The sequence below is a fragment of the Leptonychotes weddellii genome, chromosome 15, assembly GCF_054177405.1.
Source record: "Leptonychotes weddellii isolate Sample4059 chromosome 15, ASM5417740v2, whole genome shotgun sequence".
Lineage (NCBI taxonomy): Eukaryota > Metazoa > Chordata > Mammalia > Carnivora > Phocidae > Leptonychotes > Leptonychotes weddellii.
Genome location: NC_138383.1, coordinates 5,987,307 through 6,008,673, shown reverse-complemented (window position 1 = coordinate 6,008,673; position 21,367 = coordinate 5,987,307). Strand labels below are relative to the sequence as shown.

The 21,367-nt window shown below is 59.7% G+C and overlaps 1 protein-coding gene across 4 annotated transcripts in view; it reads left to right on the top strand.

Annotated features, from left to right (window-relative positions):
- SLC38A12 (solute carrier family 38 member 12) overlaps positions 1-19,409 on the top strand; it is a 53,538-nt gene extending 34,129 nt beyond the window's left edge. For all 4 annotated transcript variants that reach the window (XM_081804547.1, XM_081804545.1, XM_081804546.1 and 1 more), the window contains 2 exons: positions 4,020-4,113; positions 16,757-19,409. In XM_081804547.1, coding sequence (XP_081660673.1) covers positions 4,020-4,113; positions 16,757-17,517 — 855 coding nt within the window. In that variant the 3' untranslated portion in view covers positions 17,518-19,409. The remainder of the gene's footprint in view (positions 1-4,019; positions 4,114-16,756) is intronic.
- The last annotated feature ends 1,958 nt before the right edge of the window (positions 19,410-21,367 follow it).

Sequence of the window (21,367 nt, the reverse complement as noted above, 5' to 3'; positions counted from 1 at the left end):
CGTGGGGGGCACCGTGCCCAGCACTGTGGGAACACGATGTGTGCAGCTGCTGCCCTGGCGGAGCCGGCAAGGGCTCCTGGGGGAAGCATGATTGGTTCCAGGGAGGGGAAGTGGAAGACAACAACGGGGTGCAGGAGCGGCTTTTGGAGTGGGATTGGTGTTGGAATTTGGGCCAACAGAAATGGAGCTTGCCAAGCAAAGGCCCAGTGGCAGGAAGGCTCTGGGCACATCAGGGACTTGCAGCCCAGGGCTGCTGGAGAGTAGGTTCTGGGGGTGGTGTCTTCAGAGACAAGGTTGAAAAAGGTGGCTGGAACCAGATCGTGGGTCCCTGGGCTTTGTCATTTCTGAAGTGAACAAGAAAGACACAGGTGTGGCTGGGGCTGAGCGTGGGGAACGACACTGGCACCAGCTGGCTCTGGGCCCAGGAAGGAGAGGACAGGGACGAGGGGAGCAGGACAGATTCCCCAGGGGACAGTCCTGAACTCTCGCTAACACTCTGCCTACCTGGTTCCTCTTACCTGAGGTATCACTTTCTCTGTGAAGTTCCCCTGGGTATGCCCACCACAGCCCCAGCCAGGCGAGGTCAGGGGCCCATGCTCTGTGCTCCATTTCCCCCCCCCCGCCCCAGGGCCGTGAGAAATGCATTTCTGTGGTTTTAAGTCACACACTAGTACAGAGAGTGAAGGAGTCAGAGGTTGTCTGGAGTCCGGAGCCGGAGCGGCTGGAGGTGAGTGGGGATGTGCTTCACCTACATGGGGGTGCAGGAGAGAGGCAGCTGGATGGAACTGTAGACGCCGAGTTAAGTTCGGAGGGCCACCAGGACACTGTAAAAGCCATGCCCAAGCATGGCTGGCGGGGCCTTAGCAACGCGAGCTGCCTTGTGTCCATCAAGACTGGCAAGGTTGCCGTGGGACGTTTGGTGCACATTTAAACTCAGCGACCCAAAGAAGAGACCCGAGCTGCCCCATTTGCACCCTCCCAGGTCTGTCTCAGACTTTGTTCCCAGTGACCAATTTGAAGATTTCATTAGAAACCAAAGAATTGTTCTGTATTTCTTTTTCTTTTTCTTTTTCTTTTTCCGGAATGCGTTTGGCTGCAGCAGTTGCTGTCCTGCCTCCTGGAATGAGTTGGGCTCAGAGAGTCCTTGAACAGAGGCTGAGTTTGAACTGATCAGTGGCATTTGGGAGTTGGACCATTGCTCAGGAGCCAGCTAATTTATAATGTCATATGGGCTAGACGAGAAGACTCAAGAGGATAGGCTGTCTCTTGGCTTTTTATCTCTTCTTTTTGAAAAAGGAAAGGGGAAACAGAAGGTGCCACGCTTGGCCGTTCAGCATTCAGAGATGAACTCCGTCCCCGCTAGACCCTGGGAACATGGGGGCCGTTTCTCTGCCCACGCCCCCTTGCCTCCCAGAGACCTGGCAGCCGCACCAAGGCGTCCTTTCCGGCTTTGGACGCCGGCCCCTGCGGGCGCCGAGTCTGACTCTAACTAATTTGCAGAGGACACCTGTTCCTTAATTAGCCCCAGCCTGTGCCGTGTGTCTTGGTCTGGGTCCCTCCGATGTGTGAGCTAGCGGCCATGCAAGGGCTGCCGTTGGCGGTCTGTGCACGTTTGCGCTGACCACGCGGGCCCTGCGCTTCCCACTGCAGAGTGGTGCGGTCATTCTGTGCTCCCAAAACCACATCCCGGCCACCAGCCCGCCGTGGGTGTCATAGCTGTTGACTGAATCTTCCGAAAGAACCCTCCACCGCCAGGCCCCACTGCTGTCCCTAGAGCCCGAGGTGGGAGGGCCAGGCAGGTGTGGACCCTCATTCTGAGCCCCTCTGCGCTCCTGCTCCCCACTGCTCGGATGGCATCACACGTGCACTTCCTGCTCGACCTTTTTCAGATGGGCCTGTATGCTTAGTGTTTTTAAAAGGAGGGAAGCTCTTGGGGGACTGGGATCTCACCCTACAGGGTTTTATAAAATACATCCTCTTGTGGGTCAAAGGATCTTGGTGAACAGCTGCCAGGGAGGAGGATGAAGACAGATCTAGCATCTGGAAGAGGACCTGGCAGGCTGCAGTAGCAGGATTCCCTGCCTGCCTTTGGGGCTGGTTCTGCTGCACAGCGCGCTGCCCCCCGCCTCCCCCCCTGCCTCCCCACCTCGGTGTTACATAGTAGAACCTTCTGAAAACCAGTCTTTAGGCCTCAGAGATGAGCTCCGACCTCCCACATAAGCTGCCCCTAAGATAATGTCCAGTGTGTGTGCAGTGGGCACCGCGGGTCGGAGGGGAGGCCCCCACACCTGCCGAGGACACACCAGGAGTCCAGTTTTGAGCAGCCCACGGTGTTTGGAAACATCTGTGGCCAGTGGCTTTGTATATATTCTTCCTCAAGACCTCTCCCTCTCCCTCCCTTCAAGAAAGAAATCCTGTTGAAGTCTCCCTAAAGTGGTAATTTTCCTAAAGGACGGGCTGATGGTGCTGCATGCCGGCTTGTGCGGAGCTGCTGACTCTGCCTCACTGAGTCCGGCCTGCAGGGGACGCCCCCTCCCCCGCTTCCCCTCCTCCCCCAGGCACCTCTGGCCTAATGGCGCTTCCCCTCCTCCTGGAGGAAGCAGAGCTGGCTCCAGGCCCCCAGCAGAAAGCCCTTTCCAGAAGTCTCCCAGCCCTGGAGCCTGCCTAGAGGCCTTGTCCCCCAGCTAATTAGAGCCTTCTCCTTAAGGGGTACTTTAGTCTTTGGTGTCATCCTCACAGTGATAATGGACTTGGATAAGAGGTCACAGCTTCTCCCACTTCCCGCTCTCCTTGCAGATGGGGGTGGGGGAGGGACAGGCACAGCCCCCCTTCCGACAGCGCCCGCCCGCCTGTCACCCTGTCACGGGGGAGCCAGGGAGCCGGGGGGCCTGGCCGCCAGGCTGAGCAGCTGTGATGTCTCCCCCCAGATCACAGGGCCAGAGCCTGACTCCCCAGAGTGGGCCCTGCTCCCCACATTCGGGCTTCCGCCGCCTGCTGCACCTCTGGCGAGTGTCATTAGCATTAACGTGATAAAATGGCGCAGTGTAAATGTTAATAAGGTCCGTTGCCTCCGCTGCTTCCGAGTGGCAGATTGGAAATGGTACCATCATCGTAACTCCAACCAGCAGCTTTTAATTCCTCTGCTCCCTCAGCAACCAGTTTGGCATTGGAAATCCTAACCTTCCCTCAGCCCCCAGCCTGGCTCTGCTGTGCCAGGCTTACCCTCATTTTCCTTTGCAGAGAGGGTTCAGATTTCCCACAGACTGGTTTTCTGAGATAGGGGTTGAATTTTTTTTTTCTAAGTAACCGCTTGGTTTTCCTTATTCCCCACAGGGGAAGAGCACTGAGCCCCAAACTCAAGTCCCACTTTTCCTGGCTGTGGTCCCGTCCCTTCTTGGTCCAGGATGGTCCTCCGAGAGATTTGCCCCGGAAGCCACTGGCTCTGGCTCGCAAGGCTTTCCCTTCTTTCAAGTCATAAACTTTGCTGGTTAACGACATCCTGCTCAATCCTTTCCTCTGAACCTTCAGCACAGCGTTCTCTTCACTGCGCTGTCGGGGCCCCTGTGTCCGCTCCTCCCTGTTTGCTGTCTGCCCCATAAACCCGGGGGCCCACGGTGCGCCTGGATTCCTCTCAGATCCTCATCTTCCTGCTGTCTCACCCCTCGTCGGGGCTCATGGCCGGCTCCGTGCGGGGCCCGGGAACCCTCAGCATTTGCCGAAGAGAAGTAGCAGGCGATGTCCCTGGGGTGTTGCCTGGGGCTTGCCCAGAAAGTTGTCTCAGGACAGGAGGCCTGAGGAACAGCCCAGAAGGACGGCTCTGGGTTTCTCTTGTGCCCCTGGGAACTCCCCACTCGATGCAGTTGGCTCCCAGGGAGCCTCTGCTGGCCCAGGTGCACATCGCGGTTAGGACTGGCCGCCGGGACAGAGGCCGCATGGCCAGCGTGTCCTCCGACACACACGCACTGTGTGCCGCGTGCACCCGGCCCCTGCACCCCCTCACACTTGTTTCTGTCACCCAGGCTGTCTTCACTCTCCTCCTCGGACCCTTCACCTTCTTTGACGTCCAGAAGACCAAGTACCTGCAGATCCTGACCTCCCTGATGAGATGGGTTGGTGAGTGAGAGACCTCTCGCGTCTGCCCTTTCTCCTCTCGTCCCTTCCTTACGCTTTCCAAGATGGCTGTGTGTGCTCACGGCAGAGCTGGAAGGTGGCGGGGGTTCCATGGATTCCCGAGAGCCAGGAGGGGGGCAGGGGAAACACAGTCCCGACAAAGATCTCATAGTGTGGACGGAGCCCGCGCTAGGCCCAGCCTTTTTCACACGCCCATGCAGGGTCCCCCCAGCACCCCCAGGCTGGGCCAGGGCTCCTGAAGGCCCCGGGTCAGGCTCTGCTCCCTCAGGGCACGAGAGTGGCACAGCCATAAACCCCAGCGGCCTGTGGCAGCCGCCTCCGCATTGCCGGCAGTGGGGCGTGAAAAGACACCCCATCCAGGATGCCTTCTGACTGATGCCCTCCTGAGCAAGAGCACCATCGTCCTCAGGGGTGGTTTGGGGGTCTCTCCCCCTAAAGCAGGTTTGTGGTAGGGAGCTCATTCATTCCTCCGCACCATCCCAGAAGGCCCCAGCTGCTGAGCCCCCTAGACCGGAGACAGGAGGGTGTGGGGTCCCTATCGTCCGGCACATGTTCTGGGATCATTTGTATTCCTGTTTTGGTCTAAAAGCAAAGAATACCGTTGCTGTTGTGGTTGAGAGGCCAGGCAGAGGGTGTCTGCCCAGACTCTGGCACCTCGCTTGCCCCAGCACAGAGGTTCCCGAGGAAGCCGAGGTTGGGACTTCTCCCTCCTGACCCTCTTCTCTAGCTCCCTTTGCCACTGCATCTGCCCCAGCGCCCCTCCTCAGGATTCAGGGCGCACCTTGCTCCTCACTCCACGCCATCCCTCAGCACTAGATCCTGATGAGCACAGAACAGCTTCTGATAAAAATGATTTCCGGCAGTTCTCGCACATCCTGCTCAGGATTACAGAATCCCAGTACAAGGAGCCACTGCCAGGGATCCTGGCATCTCAGTCGGGAGGGACCATGGCGGTCATCCAGTGCAGTCCCCGCTCCCGCAAGGGCAGGCTCTGCGAGCAAGCACACGGGATGGCCTCTTGGCCGGGAGCTCACGACGGGGTAGGCCCCTGCCCCACTCGGAAGGGATGGTTGTCAGCACTGGGAAGTCCTACCTTGTCTTGAGCCCGACTCGGCAGCCTGTAGCCTCTTTCTACCTTGGTCCTTCCTTACACGGAATTGAGAGCAGGACTGCATCATCTGCTATGTTAGCCTTGAGGCCTCTAACGTGATACGCCTGTCCTTCATCACCCAGCCAAGTCGAGGAGTAGGAGGACACTTGTCCAGTACCTGGGTGGAGCGGGATTCCTGGTCTTCCCCACTCAGCTGGTCCAATCCTATATTCACCTACATGGTGCGGTTTGCAAATTTCATTCACACGTTTCAAAGCCCCAGATTAAAGTAACATGACCACCTGGGGAAAAATGAGAACTTTAGAACACAAGGCTCACACTGGCTCCAAGGATAAGGTGCTGGAATGGAGCCCCTGTGGGTCCCAGGAGGGCTTACCTCCCAAAGTTGGGATCAGCAAGGATCACAATCCCTGCTGTCCACCCTTCTCCTTATGAGTCTGCTCATAGGAAGTCGGTGAAAGCCCTAGTGACCTTCAGAAGGAAAAGTTTTCTCAGTAAAGCAGTCTTCAGAGAAAAGTATGCCCCCTCTTGTCCGCCTGGCCCACCTCTGTTGTCACCGCTCCTCTGCTCCCGACAGCAGGTCCCAGAGTCCCAAAAGTCCTGCCCCTCCCCCACTCAGGACTGGCTGTCCTTGACCTGCTGCCTCAGTGGTTCTCACCCGAGAGGGCAGGAGCAGGGTGGGGAGAGGTGGGGGGGACTCCTGTGCTTCTGCCAGCGTGATGGATCCCCACGTCAGCCCACGAGAGGGCTGCCCGGACAGTGACGGTTAATAGCCTCTGTGACACTCCTGAGCTTGTTGAGCATGACCAAGTCCTCCCTGCGTCTGGGGAGCGAAACGTTCATTAAAAGGGAGGAGATTGTTAAGAGGGAGGGGAGGAGGCTGGGGGTAAACAAAGAGTGAGTGTCTCAGTACAGGGTGGGAGACCCCTCCAGACTCAGCTCCTCCTGCAGAGAAGGCACTGAGCTTCGGTTGCCAGCAGGGCCCCGGGGGCCTCCCAGGCATCTCAGAGAAGCCCTTGCCCCCTTCCCACACTGCTCTCTCAGAGTGGAACTGTCCTGCCTCCTGTGACCGCATTTTGCCTCCCCTTCTCCCAACCAGAGCCCCCTCCCACTGGCCAGCAAGGCTGGTTAGCCCCGGGGACTGCAGCGGGGATGCTCCGAGTCTCCCTCCCTCAGGCTCCTGGGCCCTGCGAGGTGACAGTGGCCTTGGGAGGCACGCTCGACAGCAGCGAGGGCCTGAGGGAGAGAGCAGCACGTGAAGGTCATCCACACTCGTGTTTTTGCATGGTGACGTTGTTGTCACTGCAAGTCGTCTGCCTCTTTTCTCCCTTCGATCAGAGAGATAATCAAATAGCATGGGCCTCTCCGCAGACCTGTTCTCCAGAGCATTCTGGGTGACCATGCAGGCAGTCATTCTTCCCCCGGAGGGGCTCAGACCCTTGCGCCTGGAAAGCTAACCTCTCTGTGACACAAAGCCCTCTGAAGCGAAAGAAAAATTGCCCAGTTAAGTAAACTCTAGACTGTACCCAAGCCTAAGGTTCAGTTCCAGGCAGGGGGCATGGGAGCCACCTGGGCCCTTTCCTCCCTGCTAGTGGGAGGGGTTTCCCTCATCGTGGCTCTGGGGCAGCCGCAGGCAGGGAGCCGAGGAAGGGGACGACAGGGTTGGAGGAGTCCCAGGGATCTGCCAGGCACCAGCGAACAGACAGCCCTGTTGCAGGAAGGACCGGGGTCTGCCTGCGGGATGTTTGCGGGGGTGGGGGGGGGTCTCTTCTCTGGCCCAAGCTCACCCCAGGTGGTTTTTCTAGAACTCTCCAAAAGCAGAAAGCACCAAAGCCCCGTTTGTCCTCTCCAGTCTGCTCCAAGTTGTCAGTTTGCAACAAACTCCTTTTCATTTTGCTTCTGAGAAGCAGCTGTGTGGCCGTGTCCCCCCCTGACCCTCCCTCCTTTCCCACACTCCCGCACACCCTGCCCCTTCCCTCTCCCCAGATTAGGGCCCAGACTGTCCAAGAGAGCCGAGCGGGAGTGCAGGGTGGCAATAAGCCGACTTGGGTTCTAGGAAGACAAAAGGGAAGAATGAGCACCAAAGGGACCGGAAAATCATAAATAAATGTGCTGAGCCGGAAACTTTCTTGTGCTTAATTAGGAATTTGTTCTGCCATCTGTTGAAATGAGGCTGGGGAAGACTGCAGAAGCCCCGCCCCGAGCAGGGCCCCCGGAGCTCAGGACACGGCCCAAGCCTTCAGGCCAGTGGCTTCCTCCGGTTATTAGCGCCTCCTGCTGCCAGAATGGGCCTTTGCCGATAGCCACTTGCCCAGGAAAATGTCGAAACCTGTATGACAAGTGCCAGTGTTGAGTCATCTCTTGTGCTCCCCCCAAAAATTCTGGGCAGCCCTGGTGGGTCAGTTTGGGAGACCCAGATCCCGGGTGCCGTCCGGCAGGTGAGACCGTTGTGCAGGCTTTAGCCGACTTCCTGACCAGCCCTGCTTGCTGTCCCGTCACTCACCCCAGGGCTTCGGCTCTGGAGCCTCCCCCCGTTGTTCCCTTCCACACTGGTCCCGTGCATGGACAGCCCAAGCCTGCCTCAGCCAGGTTCCTTGTCTGGGGCAGGACCCCCCCCCCCCATGGAGCAGCCTCGAAGATAAAATGGGATCCGAAATCGTGTGCGGAGGGCTGTTAGCACTGTGCCTGGCCGGGGTCAGCACTCAGGGAGCAGCCGCGGTTTGCAGCCCCGCCGTCATCATCTCCGTTGGCCGGTACATCCCGGGGGTGGCCTCAGCAGGAGCCTCCCTTGGGCTGGCCATGAGATCAGGGACATGGCCTAGGCCACCTCCGGGAGGAACAGTGGCTCTGTCAGCCTTCCCTCTGCCTCACACCAGCACTGGTCCCCCGTGCACCCCGTCACCCCACCAGCCTCCACCCTCACCACTTCCAAGGAAGCTTGAGCCTGAGAGAAATGAGAAGCAGGTGCATCTCACTGAACGGCCTGGGGCTGCTTCTTTAGGTCCTGGTTCTCGCTCTGTTGGTGGTCAGTAGACCGGGGAACACTTAGGAGAGACACGGCCTTAAGTGCTGTCCCACAGGCCCAGTAGCTGTGGCTACAGAGCCTGAGCCCTAAACCCCTAAGCAAATGACTGTAGACTGTCCCCACCTGGGATGCTGGCATGAGCTGTCCAGCAGGAGAGGCTGAGATGGCATCATTACTTCACCCTCCCTTACCAGCTTCCTCTGCAGACGCCTCCCGGTTGGGGACACACACAGCTGGCTCAGCTCGGGGTGCCCCACTTGGTGTTATTAAAAACCTGATTCTTCCTAATAAAGACTGCTCTGGAGCACGGCAGCCCTCCTCGGTCTGGGCTGGCGAGGACCCACGGGGCTCCTTTCTCTGGTTGTGTATTCAGAGCAGCGTGGTGCTCATCACGCCCGTCTCTGTGCTCCCCTCAAAGTGGGTCAGGCACCAGCCTCTCTGAGTGTCCGTGGGCAGACTCGAACCTCATGAAGCGCCTCAGCCCAGCTTTCCCCTCCTCCCCCCAGCAAGTGCCCCAGATTTGTCTTCCAGACCGAGCCAGCAGGGAGAGGTGGGACTCGGCGGTGGTGGCCCGAGTAGCAGAAGGTCCCCAGGAGGAGACCGTCACCTGGGAACATAAGGGCTCTGCTTTTACCTGTCCCCAAAATTCTCTGCGGCCGCTTGGCTGACTCTGCTGCAGATCCAGGACTGATTCAGCTGAGCGCCTCGTGGTGGGGCTGCTCTGACCTGTCACCAGCAGCGGCCAGGGGTCTTCTCTGCCTGGGCCATCTGTGGCCCACATCCTGTTGGCTTGGCATGCCAGCTTGGTATATGAACTCCTCCACAGCCACTCACTGCTGTCCCCTCAACCAGTGCTCCTCAGAGGGCCAGGAAGGGGGTCCTTAGCCCCGAGCAGCCAGCCAGCATTGGCCTTCAGCATCGCCCCACCCACCCTCTCCCTGGGCCCCTGTCCGGGGCTCTCCTGGGCCATCGAGTGTGCGGCTTCTCGTTCCTCAGCCAGTGGAGGGAATCCAAGAAAACCTTTTTGTAGATGTCTTATCTCCGTCTTGATTCTTGGTTTTCTAAAAGTTCTCTCTGCAAACGCACTTTAAAGGAGAGGAACCTGGAGTTTCTGTCTTCCTGCTCTCAGGGCAGAGTGGGTACCCAGTTAAAGTTTGCTGAAAAGCCAGCCCCAGGCCGCCAAATTGCCCCTTTTGTTAATGGGACTGACCCAAGAGCCCTGCTGGGCCCCACACGGCCACCCCGCTTCTGTGAGCAGCCTTTGTTGTCAACAGCTCTGCCCTGCATGTGGCTCAGACGTGTGCTGGCCAGCCCATCAGATGATCCCAGGAGGCCGGGAGGTCGTGGGCCAGCTGCCTGGACACTGGCAAGGGGAGGGAGGTGAGGCCCAGCTTGTGATCAGCAGGGCGAGGCCTCTGACCAGTGGGGGGGATTGCAGGTGCATCTCTGGACAGAACTGGACTTCACACAGGCCAGTGTGAACCTCAGAAGCAGCCCTGGGTGTCTCAGAGCTACTGGGGCCCATGGCAGCCCAGGAGCTCCCGGACTTATGTGCAGCCCAGGGGCCTCTGAGCACTCCCTGGAGCACTGCCTCTCCTTGTTTTCCCCATGCGCTTTCTCCATCCAGGTTTGTCTGTGCATCTAGCTACCGCTGAAGAGATGCCTCCGTCCACTCAGGCTGCCAGGACCGAATACTACAGGCTGGGTGGCTTAAACAGTAGAGATTTACTTTCTTGGTTCTGGAAGATAGAAACCCAAGATCAAAGGTGCTGGCAGGGTTGGTTTCTGGTGCGGCCTCTCTCCCTGCCTTGCAGACGGCTACCTTCTTGCTGTTCCTCCCAGAGGCTTTTCTCTGTATGCAGGGAAACAGCTCTGGCATCTCTGTCTCCTCCTATAAGAACCAGGGTCCCATCAGATTAGGGCCCTTATGACCTCATTTGTCAGATTAGGGCCCTTATGACCTCATTTAACTGTTGTCACCTCCTTAGAGGCCCCATCTCCAAGCAGTCTCATTGGGGGTCAGGGCTTCCGCATAGGAATTGGAGGCGGAGATAATTCAGTCCACAACAAAAGGAGAGGACTGAGCGGCCTTCGGGAAAGGTGACAGAGCTGAAGTTTTATGTTTGCAATCTCGGAAGGAGATTAGTCGGCTACTAGCCAGAGGCCCCACAGCTTTGCTGTTCCAGCCATTACAAACTGAGCTTGCTCTGATAGCGTAAGAATGAAAAATGGAGACACTTGCCTCCCGGCCCCACTTGCTGTGCTTGGAGGGTGTGGGAAGGGGAGGGATGGAAAGGCCAGAACTCTTGATTTCCTACTTGAGACTTGATAGCTTTAGAGACTCAAATACCTGCTCTTTGCCCACAGCCCCCTGCTCCCAGCACACTTGGAAAAAGGAACTCTGCTCTGAGTTCTCAGAGATAAATATTTTTAAGTAATCTCTACACCTAATGTGGGGCTCAAACGCACAACCCCGAGATCGAGTCGCATGCTCTGCTGACTGAGCCAGCCAGGCATCCCTTTTGAAATAAATAAGACAGCCACAGAATGGAACCTCAGTCCATAAGTTAATTATCCAGACATCCTTCTCCTCATCTGTGATGATGACGATGACAGTGACCATGAGGACCACAGAGCTGGAATCCTCCTGAAACCACAGGGGCTGACTCAGCCTGGGAACATAGTTAGATTGGCTTTGAATTCCCTCCATTCAATGGAAACACAGGTGACTTTTCATGAGTTACTACAGGCAAGACCAGCAATCCCGGAATGTCTTACGGCCTGAGATAAAATCTGACTGAGGCCCCAGATGCGTTTGTAGACAAGCACATCTGTGAGGGAACTTCTCATTTTTCCCCATGGGGACTCCTCCCAGCATGACAGGCCAGTATGTCCTGTCTTCTGGGGGCATGAAAGGAGCCCCCACCCCGACCCACAGCCTGTGCTCAGGTGGGAGGGTGACGGCCAAAGGAGGATGGAGCAATGTGAGCCCCAGAAATCCAAAGATAATTCCTTTTCAGTCTCAGCTCTGTTCGGAAAGAGCACACACCCAGGGTCCCCCTAGAATGGTGGGGACACTTTGTCCTTGTTTGGCCTTATGTGGAGCAAGAGGGAGCTGCTTGGTTCACCGAACGGGGGTGAGCAGCCCAGATCTGACACCTGGGCCAGAGACGCCCAGAACAGGGGATGTTCTTGGAAGGGTTATGACTGCACCTGACGTGGCCAGGGCAGGTGGGGTCCCTAGGATGATCCCAGTCCCCTCCTCGCAGCAAAAGGAGAATCAGGTGAGAACTGTGAGTTGGCAGGTTCCTGCCAGCCCAGGACCAGGATTTTCGGGATGGGAGATAAGGTTTCTACGAAGATAAAAGTTCTAAGGGATGGCTTGGGCCGGGCTCCACCCAGGTGCTTCACTGCGCCCTCTGGTCCTGTCCTCCATGAGGTGCGCTGTGATCACCTCCATTTTTAAAGGTGGTAAAATGGAGGCAATGACAAGGGACGGGACCACCCAAGGTGACACAGTTCAGTGGCAGGACCTGGTTGAATCCAGTGTAACTTAAGAAGCTGAGCTTGTTTAGAGGAAGAGCAGCAGCCTCCTGCCCTCCCCGGGGTGGTTTCCAAGGCCTTAGAGCTTCCGGAGGTGAGCCCCCGCTCACACCCCCGGCCCTGTGGGTCTCGGGAGCCTGCGAAACGGCTCTCCGTTCCTAGTCGGTCCTGTTACGTAAGGAACAAATGCCCAGTCACCTGCTCCTGCTTAAGGGCTTTGAAACTGCTTGGTCTTCAGCTGTTTGCAGCTCAGCCAGGTGTTACCCAGTCAGCTTCCCCCCAGCCCTCCTGAATCTCAGGAGGCCCAGGCCAATCTCTGACCAGCCTAAGGAGAGACACATCTGTGCCCCAGCGTCCTCCGAGGGCAGCACTGTGGTGAAGGAGGAAGCTGGTGCCAGATCCTCCCCGGATCCAGCTCTGAGGATGGGCACGCCACGGCCATTCGTTATCATTAGCCCTGGCGTGTTGATTCTCTGCTTGGGGAAGAGAGTGCCATCCTCGTGACAGCCGCCTTGACGGATGGCCTCTGCCTCACATGTGTCCAAGCTAAAGCCACTTACGGAGCTCAGAGGACAGCCAGGTATCCGGGCCAGCACAGGCTGGGGCCTACCACAGCCTCGGGACTTCTGGGGCCAGGTTCAGAGGTCAGAGACTTGAGTGAGGTCAAGTCTCCGGGCAGACGAGGCAGGATGCAGCAGCTGATTGCCGGAATGGCCTGGGTGCCTGCAGCACCTCTGGGGGACATCCTGGGGGCGGTGGGGGGAGGGGCGGGGGCTCCCGGGAGCATTCTGCCCCGCCCCCCTCCAGGCAAGGAGCGCCCTGCCCCATGCTCCCCAACTCCAGGGGTGCCCGGGCAGGCGGTCCAGCTCATGCCAGCACCACGCAGACCCTGGAATTCTGTGAGGAAAGCGGAGCCCTGCCCGGGCCTCACCCACGCGGCCATGGCCCGGAGGCTAGCGCAGTGTCAGCCACACTTGCTCTGCTGCTGGAGGCCCCGGGAGGCGCTCCTCCCTGTCCACCCCGCAGCGCAGGCTGGCCCTTCCTCGCTTACCCGGGGATGGGTTTGGGCACGTGGAGGATAGAGCTGGAGCAGAACCCTGGGCCCCACCCTCAGACCCCTGCCCGTCCCCCCACTCTGTCCCAAGAGCAAGTCAGCTCCTCCTAGGAGGCCCCGGCCCACCTGTGGCTTCCGGCAGCCAGTGAGGCCCCAGGGGAGGGGGACTCAGGCGGGGAGGAACCCCCTGCCCCACTCTGAGGGGAGTGTGGCTGTGAGGGCGGACAGCGTGAGGCCCCGCAGCTCCTGGCCGGGCTGCTTACCTGGCTCTTGCTGGCGAGAGGGGAGGAGCCCGAGGACTGGACATGCGGGAGCCGGGGGGGCAGGTTGCGCCCCCAAAGCCGGTGGATGTGGTGAGGCCGGCGGCTGGAACTCAGCAGCAGCCAGAGTAAGCAGGTGAGGGTCGCACACCTCCTAGGCCAAGTCACTAGGGTGGGAGCTTGGAAATGGAGATGTTCCCGGTGTGGGAGGGGGCCTGCCTCCAGCCCCTCCTCCTCTGGCCTCCTGCTGCCAGAACCCTGTCCTGAGGCCCGGTCTCCCTCTGCGACCCCCGGCTGGTCTTCTGCCCGTGGGCTTGGATAGGACTTGGACTCCTCCCACAATGGGGATCTCATCACCTGCCCTGCCGCTAATGTGGCTGTTACCAGTTCTCTCTTTTATTGTACTTTGTCTCTGCAACTTCTGTCGGTTGGGCTGACGGTGGGCTCCCAAGGGACAGGGCTTGGGTCTGCTCAGTGCACTGGCCCCAGGTGCCCAGAACCGTGCTGGCACGTGTGGGCACTCAGCACGGCTTTGTCAGGTGGGTGGGTGGGTGGTCCCGGCCGAGCTGTGAGTTACACGAAACAAGTGCAAGTTTTTCACATGGGCTGTTACTTCAGCTATTTAAAGAGAAGTCTCTTGTCCTGCCTCCTCACCTCACAGCTGTGCCACCCCAGGCCGACAGCCACTCCTCATGTGACGTGTCAGGCCCTCACCTCCTTCCCCACCACAGAATCATCCCTGGCAACTCGCTGCATCTCCTCACCCCTTGGAGTGTGAGTTCCAGCGAGGTCGCAGGTGGATGTGGGCTGTGACCCTGGTCCCCTCCCCTGGGCTCTCTGAGCACGGCCTGGGAGGGTCAGAGAGAAGCCAGGCACCCCTGCCCTCCGGGAACTGCAGGCCCTGGTCAGCAAGACGTCAGGGAGCGCTCACTGCTCTGTCCAGTGTCTGTCCACACCTCCCACACAGCCGTGGCCAGGTGGGCACAAGGGTCTCTGGCGGTGGCTGGCCACGTCTCCGGCGTCAGTGTGCTCGTTCAGAACCCTGCTCTCTGTCATGCTTTCTGACAGAGTCTGTCGCTCACACCCTGTCACCCTCCTTTCATCCTGATTTATTATCAGGCCTAATGAGTTTGGGGAGCAGCTGTCTCCCAGGGATGGGACCATCAATCTAGGAGATGGCTGTTGAACTCTGCTCCTCCAGCGAACGCAGGAGGGAGGAGCCAGGGACGAGGGGGTATGGTCACAAGCGGAGGGGCCGGCCTGCAGCACAGGGGTGAGTCCTGATGCCTCTAGTCCAGGACCTGGCCCTCCTGCTTCCTTCCGGTCCCTTCCCTCTCTGTCCCTCCGTTACAACATGAAGTCCAGGGCATCCCTGGTTTCTTTTGAACAGGCCAGCACCCACCCTGTGTCCTTGCAGTGACGGGGGCGGGCAGGGATGGGGGGACCCAAAGGGCTCCTAGGCCTCATACTTCCACTGCCCCTTCCCAGGGCTCGCTGGGGCTCCTCTCACAGAGCCAGTCCTCAATGCATCCCAAGCCCGGGCGGTGTTCCTCGGGCGTCTGCTCCGGAGACATCGTGTGCGTGCCCTTCCTCAGAAGAGCTGCTCAGCTCGGAGCGGTGTGCTCATCACATGCAGCTCTGACGAATGCCCCTCTTCCCCCCCCACTGGAGCATTAAGGGGCACCCAGCAGTCACTGGGTCAGGATCCAGGGGGCAAATGGAGCACCTCTGCTTCCCCGTGCTGCTAAGGCACACGGCTTATGTAAGCTTTCGACAAAGCGGCGCAGCGTGTGGCTGACGGGACTGGGGCTCACGGGGGAGGGCCCCCAGGTGAGACTGTCCCCCTCCAGGGCCTTCTCCAGGAGCTGCCACTTTTTAATGCTGGAATCGCCTCCTAAGAGCCTCTGGCATCTTCATTCCTGGATAGGATCCAGCATCTAGCCCTTGGGGGTAGATCCAGTTTTTGGAAATAAACTTGAGTAAGAGAACAAGATGGGTGACTAATCCAGGTGATAGCGTTGTGATGTAAGCCTAATTGTAGCTAGAGGATTGTGAGATGTTTTCTTATCTCCCATAGCCACGCCTTTGTAAGCCACCCTGAAAGTTCTAGAAAATGTCCCATATCGTCATTGACATAATGACACACAGCTCCCAAGACGGTGACTCCAGAAGCCACCCGTCAGTAGCTGTACCTTCAGGATGGAGGTTGCCCACGCCTCCGTGTGCTTTAAAAACTCCTCCTGTCTTGGAAACCTCCGTGCCTTGGTGTATTTGCAGTAAGGAAAGCCCGGGGCTTGAGGTCAGCAAGCGTGCAGGTCCCAGCACTCCCTGGAGATGGAGCGTTGAGGAGGAAGGGGGGCGGAGAGGCACTAGCCAGCATCCGGGGCTGGAGGCAGCCGTGACTCAGTGACTCAGAGTTGGCTGGCTTTCTGCCTTCTCCCGCCGCGCCTGGGGCCCTGAGGCTGAGCCACAGGGACAGCTTTCTCCACTCAACTCGTTCCGAGCTGTGAGTGGCACCAGGCCACGAGGTGACACCTGAGATGGTGGCAGAGCAGGGTTTGAATCTCGCAGGACTGTCAGCCGCGGCCTCTTGAATAGCCTGTCCCCGGGCGGCCCCAGGTCCCCACCTCCCACGGTCGTCCAGCTGTAGCCATCTGACTGCTCAGCTCCCGTTGTGACCTGGCCCCCAGGGGACTCGACCTCCACCCTGGCCCAGCGCACTTGCTGCGGTGCGGTTCCTCTGCACAGATCTCTGTCCCACACACCCCTCCTGCGCTCAGCCCCAGACATCTGGTGAGCCAGGCTGCCTGCGTCCTGGGCTGTCCTGTCACCCCCTCTCCGCCCTCCAGGGGTTAATCCAGAGACAGCTCGCTGGGCTGAGAGCCCACGGGAGGAGCTGGGTCTCCGCTTTCCCCTTGACCTGCCAGAGCTCGGAAGGCAGTGTCTCTGGAGCAGGGAGGGTCGTGGAGCGCCCAGAGTTAGGAGCTGCGGGGACAGGAGCGGGCTGAGGAAGAAACAAATCATCTTCTTCATTGGCAGTTTGCGCAGGTCTGTCCCCTTGCTCCCTCCCCTCCTGTCCCCTATGCCAGACAGCTCCATTCCTGTCACTCCCACTCCCAAGTGTCATTGTGGGAAGACCCTGGTCTGGCTTTCTGTGTGTCCCAGGAGAAAGGCCTCCTTCCGGGGAGCCAGGGAATGTGATGTGGCCTGAGGGGACAGTGGGGAGACCCCCAGCCTCCCCCGCGGGGAGGGGCCCTGTGCCTCAGTCAGGCCGGCCTCTTTCAGCCGAGGGAGGGGGAGAGAACATGAGTTCTGCCCCGGCCGCTCCAGGCCAGCGAGTGGAGGAGGCCCCGAGAAAGCCCCGCGAGGGAGCCAAGCGGCACCCGGCCAGGAGCACGCACTCCGCAGAGAAGGCGGTGCGGGGCCGCCCTGCCCACCGCCCCAGCACAGCCCCTTCTCACGCCCAGATCCCCCGAGACAGACACTCCCTCGTGCCCTGGGGAGAGGGAGCACGGTCAGCAGCCCCTGCCGACCTGGAGCTCCGGCCTCTCGCCAGGCGCCACCACACCAACAGCTCTCCAGGGGAAGGGCCGGTTCCCGCTCAGCTGGCTGACTGCCCTCTTGTCTTCCAGCCTTCGCCATCATGATCGTGCTGGCGCTGGTCCGCATTGGGCACGGACACCGGCAGGGGCACCCGCCCCTGGCTGACCTCTCCGGGGTCCGGAACCTGTTCGGCGTGTGCGTCTACTCCTTCATGTGCCAGCACTCTCTGCCTTCCCTCGTCACACCTGTGTCCTCCAAGCGCCACCTCACGTGCCTGGTCTTCCTGGACTACGTGCTCATCCTCGCCTTCTATGGCCTCCTCTGCTTCACCGCCATCTTCTGCTTCCGCGGCGACAGCCTCATGGACATGTACACCCTCAACTTTGCACGCTGTGACGTCGTGAGCGTGGCCGCCGTGCGCTTCTTCCTGGGCCTCTTCCCCGTCTTCACCATCAGCACCAACTTCCCCATCATCGCCGTGACCCTCCGCAACAACTGGAAGACGCTCTTCCACCGCGAGGGGGGCACGTACCCCTGGGTGGTGGACCGCGTGGTGTTCCCCATCATCACCCTGCTGCCCCCGGTGCTGGTGGCCTTCTGCACCCATGACCTGGAGTCCCTGGTGGGCATCACGGGGGCCTACGCAGGCACGGGCATCCAGTACGTCATCCCCGCCTTCCTGGTGTACCACTGCCGCAAGGACACCCAGTTGACCTTGGGCTACGGGACCATCAACAAGCATAGGTCCCCTTTCCGCCACACCTTCTGGGTGGGCTTTGTGCTGTTCTGGGCTTTCTCCTGCTTCTTCTTCGTCACCGCCAACATCGTCCTCAGCGAGACCAAGGTCTGATGGCAGCATGTGTCTGGTGGTAAGAGACCACTCCGGCGCCCCCGCTCACCTCCCCACCTGCGGAGCCAAGAGCTAGCTCCTTCCCAGGGTTCCTTGGGGTAGGCGAGGCCGGATTCTTGGAGGGGACCCTCCACATCTCTGGCCGGGGGTCTTCTCCCCCCACCAGGATTCTGCACGGTCTGTACTGTGCCTCACTCGCTGGGCAGCCTTTCCCCCCGGGCTCCCCTGCGTGGAGCTGCCCCCGGCCAGCCGAGCTGCACGGCCTGGGCACACAGCTGCCCCAGACTCCGGGCTTGGCCACGGCTCTACACACAGGCCCCAGCAGACAACCACCAGGGGCAGCCTCCTCCCCCGCACGGTGGGGACACAGTGCTGGCTGGCACTGCCACTGTTCATACCAGACGCCACGTCCCCTCCTCCTTTGTCCCAGCCCCTCGTGCGTCCTAGTCTGGGGAATCTGCCGCACAGGTAGCTGCTGCCTCAGGGCGAGTCCCAGGCCCTAAGCCTCCTCCCCACCAGGATTGCCAGGTCCCACCTTCCCCGCAGGCCTGGAGTGGCCAGGTGCCACTCCCGGGGGAGGGCCTGGCCAGCCCCCGTGACAAGAACAGGAAGTGCTGATCAGCACCAGGGTCCCTGGACTGTCGCTGTGAGGGCCCCTGCCATGGGTGCCAGCATCAGTCCCGAGCTCCTGAGCCCGTGATGACTCAGCCCAGGAGACAGTTTAAGCCCAGAGCTGTGACCCCTCAAAGGGATCCGCTGCTCTCCTGACTGCCCCATGGGGCCCGTGGGGTCTCCTGCACTACCGGGGGCAATGTATAAGGACCACGAAAGGGAGCCACCCCCAGCCACCATCACAGTGGCTTGAGAGCACCCTGAGCATGTGGCAGTGAGGGGGCTCTGCTTCCCACCCTCTAAGAGGTCAGGCCTGTGGGGTAGCAGCAGGCTTGGCTGTCCCCACGCGAGTACTAAAGGTGGCTCCCTTTTGAGCCACATGCTCTCCATGACCCTTGGGTGCTGTGGAGTGAGATGGGGCACCAGGCACCATTCTCATGGAAGGAGGGGTGAGTTTCTAGCCACCTCACCAGCTCTTCCATGGCCCCATCCCTGTCACAAGCATGCATGCCTCTGCTGGGCCAGCCTTCCTTGGAAACACAGGTGACTAGTGAACTCTGCATTTTCAGTGTGCCTTCTGCTTCAGGACCTGGGGGTCCTTCCTGACCCTCCCTGGCATCCCCCCAGCCCTGGGCCTGGCCCACCTGTCCTGGAGCCCAGAGCAGCTTGACCTGGAGCTGCCTGTCTGGGGTGGGGCTTCAGGTCCCCAAACCAGCACCCCCCTTTTGATTTCAGTGCCTTGCTCAGCCCGCATTCAGGAACCTTCACAGCCTCCTACATGGCGCGGTATTCATACCTTGGACAGTGACCACGCCGGCTCTCCTGGGGCCCATGGTGGCCTTGGAGGGAGAGGGAGGAAGACCTGGGATATGTATGAACCGGGGAGTCCACAGGCAATGCCACCCCCCGCCCTGGCCCCTGGCCGCCACAGCCCGTGAGAACCCCGGGTCGTGCGTGATTGGCCATGGTCTGTCTGCATTCTCACTGTTGGACACTTCTTAGTCCATCCCCAAGTATTGTGATTTTCCATCCATGTGAACACTAGACCACCCTTCCCCATCTGCCACAGCAACTTCTTCCCAGGAGGCTCCAGCCTCCGGTGGGCAGAGCAGGGAGGGCTCCCAGGGGGCAGGCACTCCATGGCTCCAGCCCTACCTGGAGCTGCCCAGCTGTTTGCTAAAAACGCAAAACATCTGTACTTCCCCTTCTCCAGTTACATCCTCTCTTGCTTAAGGACAAAGCAAATTAAATCATCCTGCCGCCCCAGGCTCCAAACCAAATATTGGAGGTGAGTTTATTAGCATCATAAAGCCCAGGTTGATTTATGTGACAATCTGGAGGCATACGGCAGTGCCCGGGTCGGTGGCTGCATTCCCCTCCTCCGAGCCCGGCAGCCCCAGGCCTGGAGGGACCGAATCGGCCCTAAGTGGCCGCGTCGCTGACGGTAAGCCCGGGTACTCCCCATCGCCGCTGTCTGGGCTCCTTTGCTCCTCGGCGTTCACCTACTGTCTGACCACCTGGAGGTCAGATGGGGTCGCCTTCCTCTCTACTGATAGCCAGGGGGGCTTAGAGCAAGGTGGGGGGACCGCCAGGAGCTAGACAGACCCCTGATGATGCCTGTTCACCCAGTGCATCAGGCACGCTTGGCTGCAAGTGCTTACATCGGTGGGGCGAGGTGGGCGAGTGGGATCATGATTTCCATTTTACAGATGGGCCCCCGGGGCCAGTGGCAGGGAGGGCAGAGGAGGCGGCACGCCGGGCCTGGCCTGGGTACAGATGTGGCTGTGGAGGAGCACATAACTCAACAGCCTCTACCTGGTGCCTTTCACCCAGACTGGCCCCAAGGGCAGGCTGGGCCAAGGTGGGAGTCCGCGATCCCTCGGGCCCTGGGTCCAGGGGCTCCTGCCTGTTCCCTCACCTGAGGCCAGAGAGGCGGCTACGGTCTTATGGATGGGGCAGATGGCAGGTGACAGGCTGGGAGGCACTGCTGAGTGGTGGAAGGTGGGCAGCGGGCACCTTGCCAGGCCCTTAGCGACACAGCTGTTCTCGCCACATGGAGGCCGGGAGCAGCCTCGGCAATAGGCAGACTAAAGTCAGAGTGGTGGAGGATGGGGGCTGCGCCCCACCTCAGGGGAATCCAGCCCCGGGGGAGGAGCCTGGCAGGGCCCGGCCCTCGGGCATGTGACCACACCTGTCTCCACCTGTCTTGGTGTGGCGTCCGATTCCCAGGAAGGGCTGACCCCAAGTTGCCCATGCTAACAGCCACTGAAAAGCTGCTCTTCTGAAACCGAGACCCAGGACTGCAGGAGAGAGCTCTGCAAACCTCCCCCACACCCCGCCCAGGGCTGGGGCTCGTGGTGTCGGTGGGAGAAAGGAAGAATAGCTTCCTGAGTGCTTGGTATGTGCCAGGCATGGTGCTGGGTGCTTTCCGCATGAACCTGGGCCTAACTTAGGGATTGAGAACGTGGATCAAGGAGTCAGAGCTGCCCCTTGCAGGCGGCAAGCCTCCGTGCTCGGCCCCGTCATTGTAACAGGAAGGCAATTGTAGCTGCGCCGCTGACCAGTTGTGGGAACTTAAGTACTGAGCTTAGTGCCTGGCACAAAAGTGCTCAATAAAACTATTACGTACTGATGCTCGGCTCTCTTATCACTTGCCAGCCATAACTGCTTGTCGCCACAGACCCAGGACTCACTGAAGACCCTGGTTTTGGTCCCTGGCACCTGCTGGTTTCATAGCCTCCTGCGGAATTGTGGCAACTGCCGGCTACAATTCAGAAACGGGAAACTGGTCTGAATTCTTCAGGGCCTAGAGGGCTTTGGGGGAGAAAGTGGTCTCTCTCTGGCTCCAGGGAACTTAAGAACCAAACCGAGGCCCAGCTGGAGAGTTCTGGAGCCGGGACTGAAGCCCAGGTATCCTGACCGAGGCCGTCATGCCTGCCCTTGGCTAAGCCCTGTGCCCCCTGCCTGCTCACAGGCCCCAGGAAAGCGGTGGTGTGGACAGTGAGCTCCCAGGAAAGCCAGGCGAGGAAACGCACGCAGCAGCAGGGTGAGACAGGTGGCCCAGGGCCTCCCTCCTCTCGTATCCCACCAAAAGAAAAAGCCAGCATCCAGGTGTCTGGTGCCTGGGTGGACTCAGCTTGCTCTTTGCTACACAGTCAGGCCCTTGTTTATGATGACTGATCGTCTCTGGCCTGGTGCCACGGCTCCCTCCTCTCCCCTGTCAGGCTTTCTGCCCTCT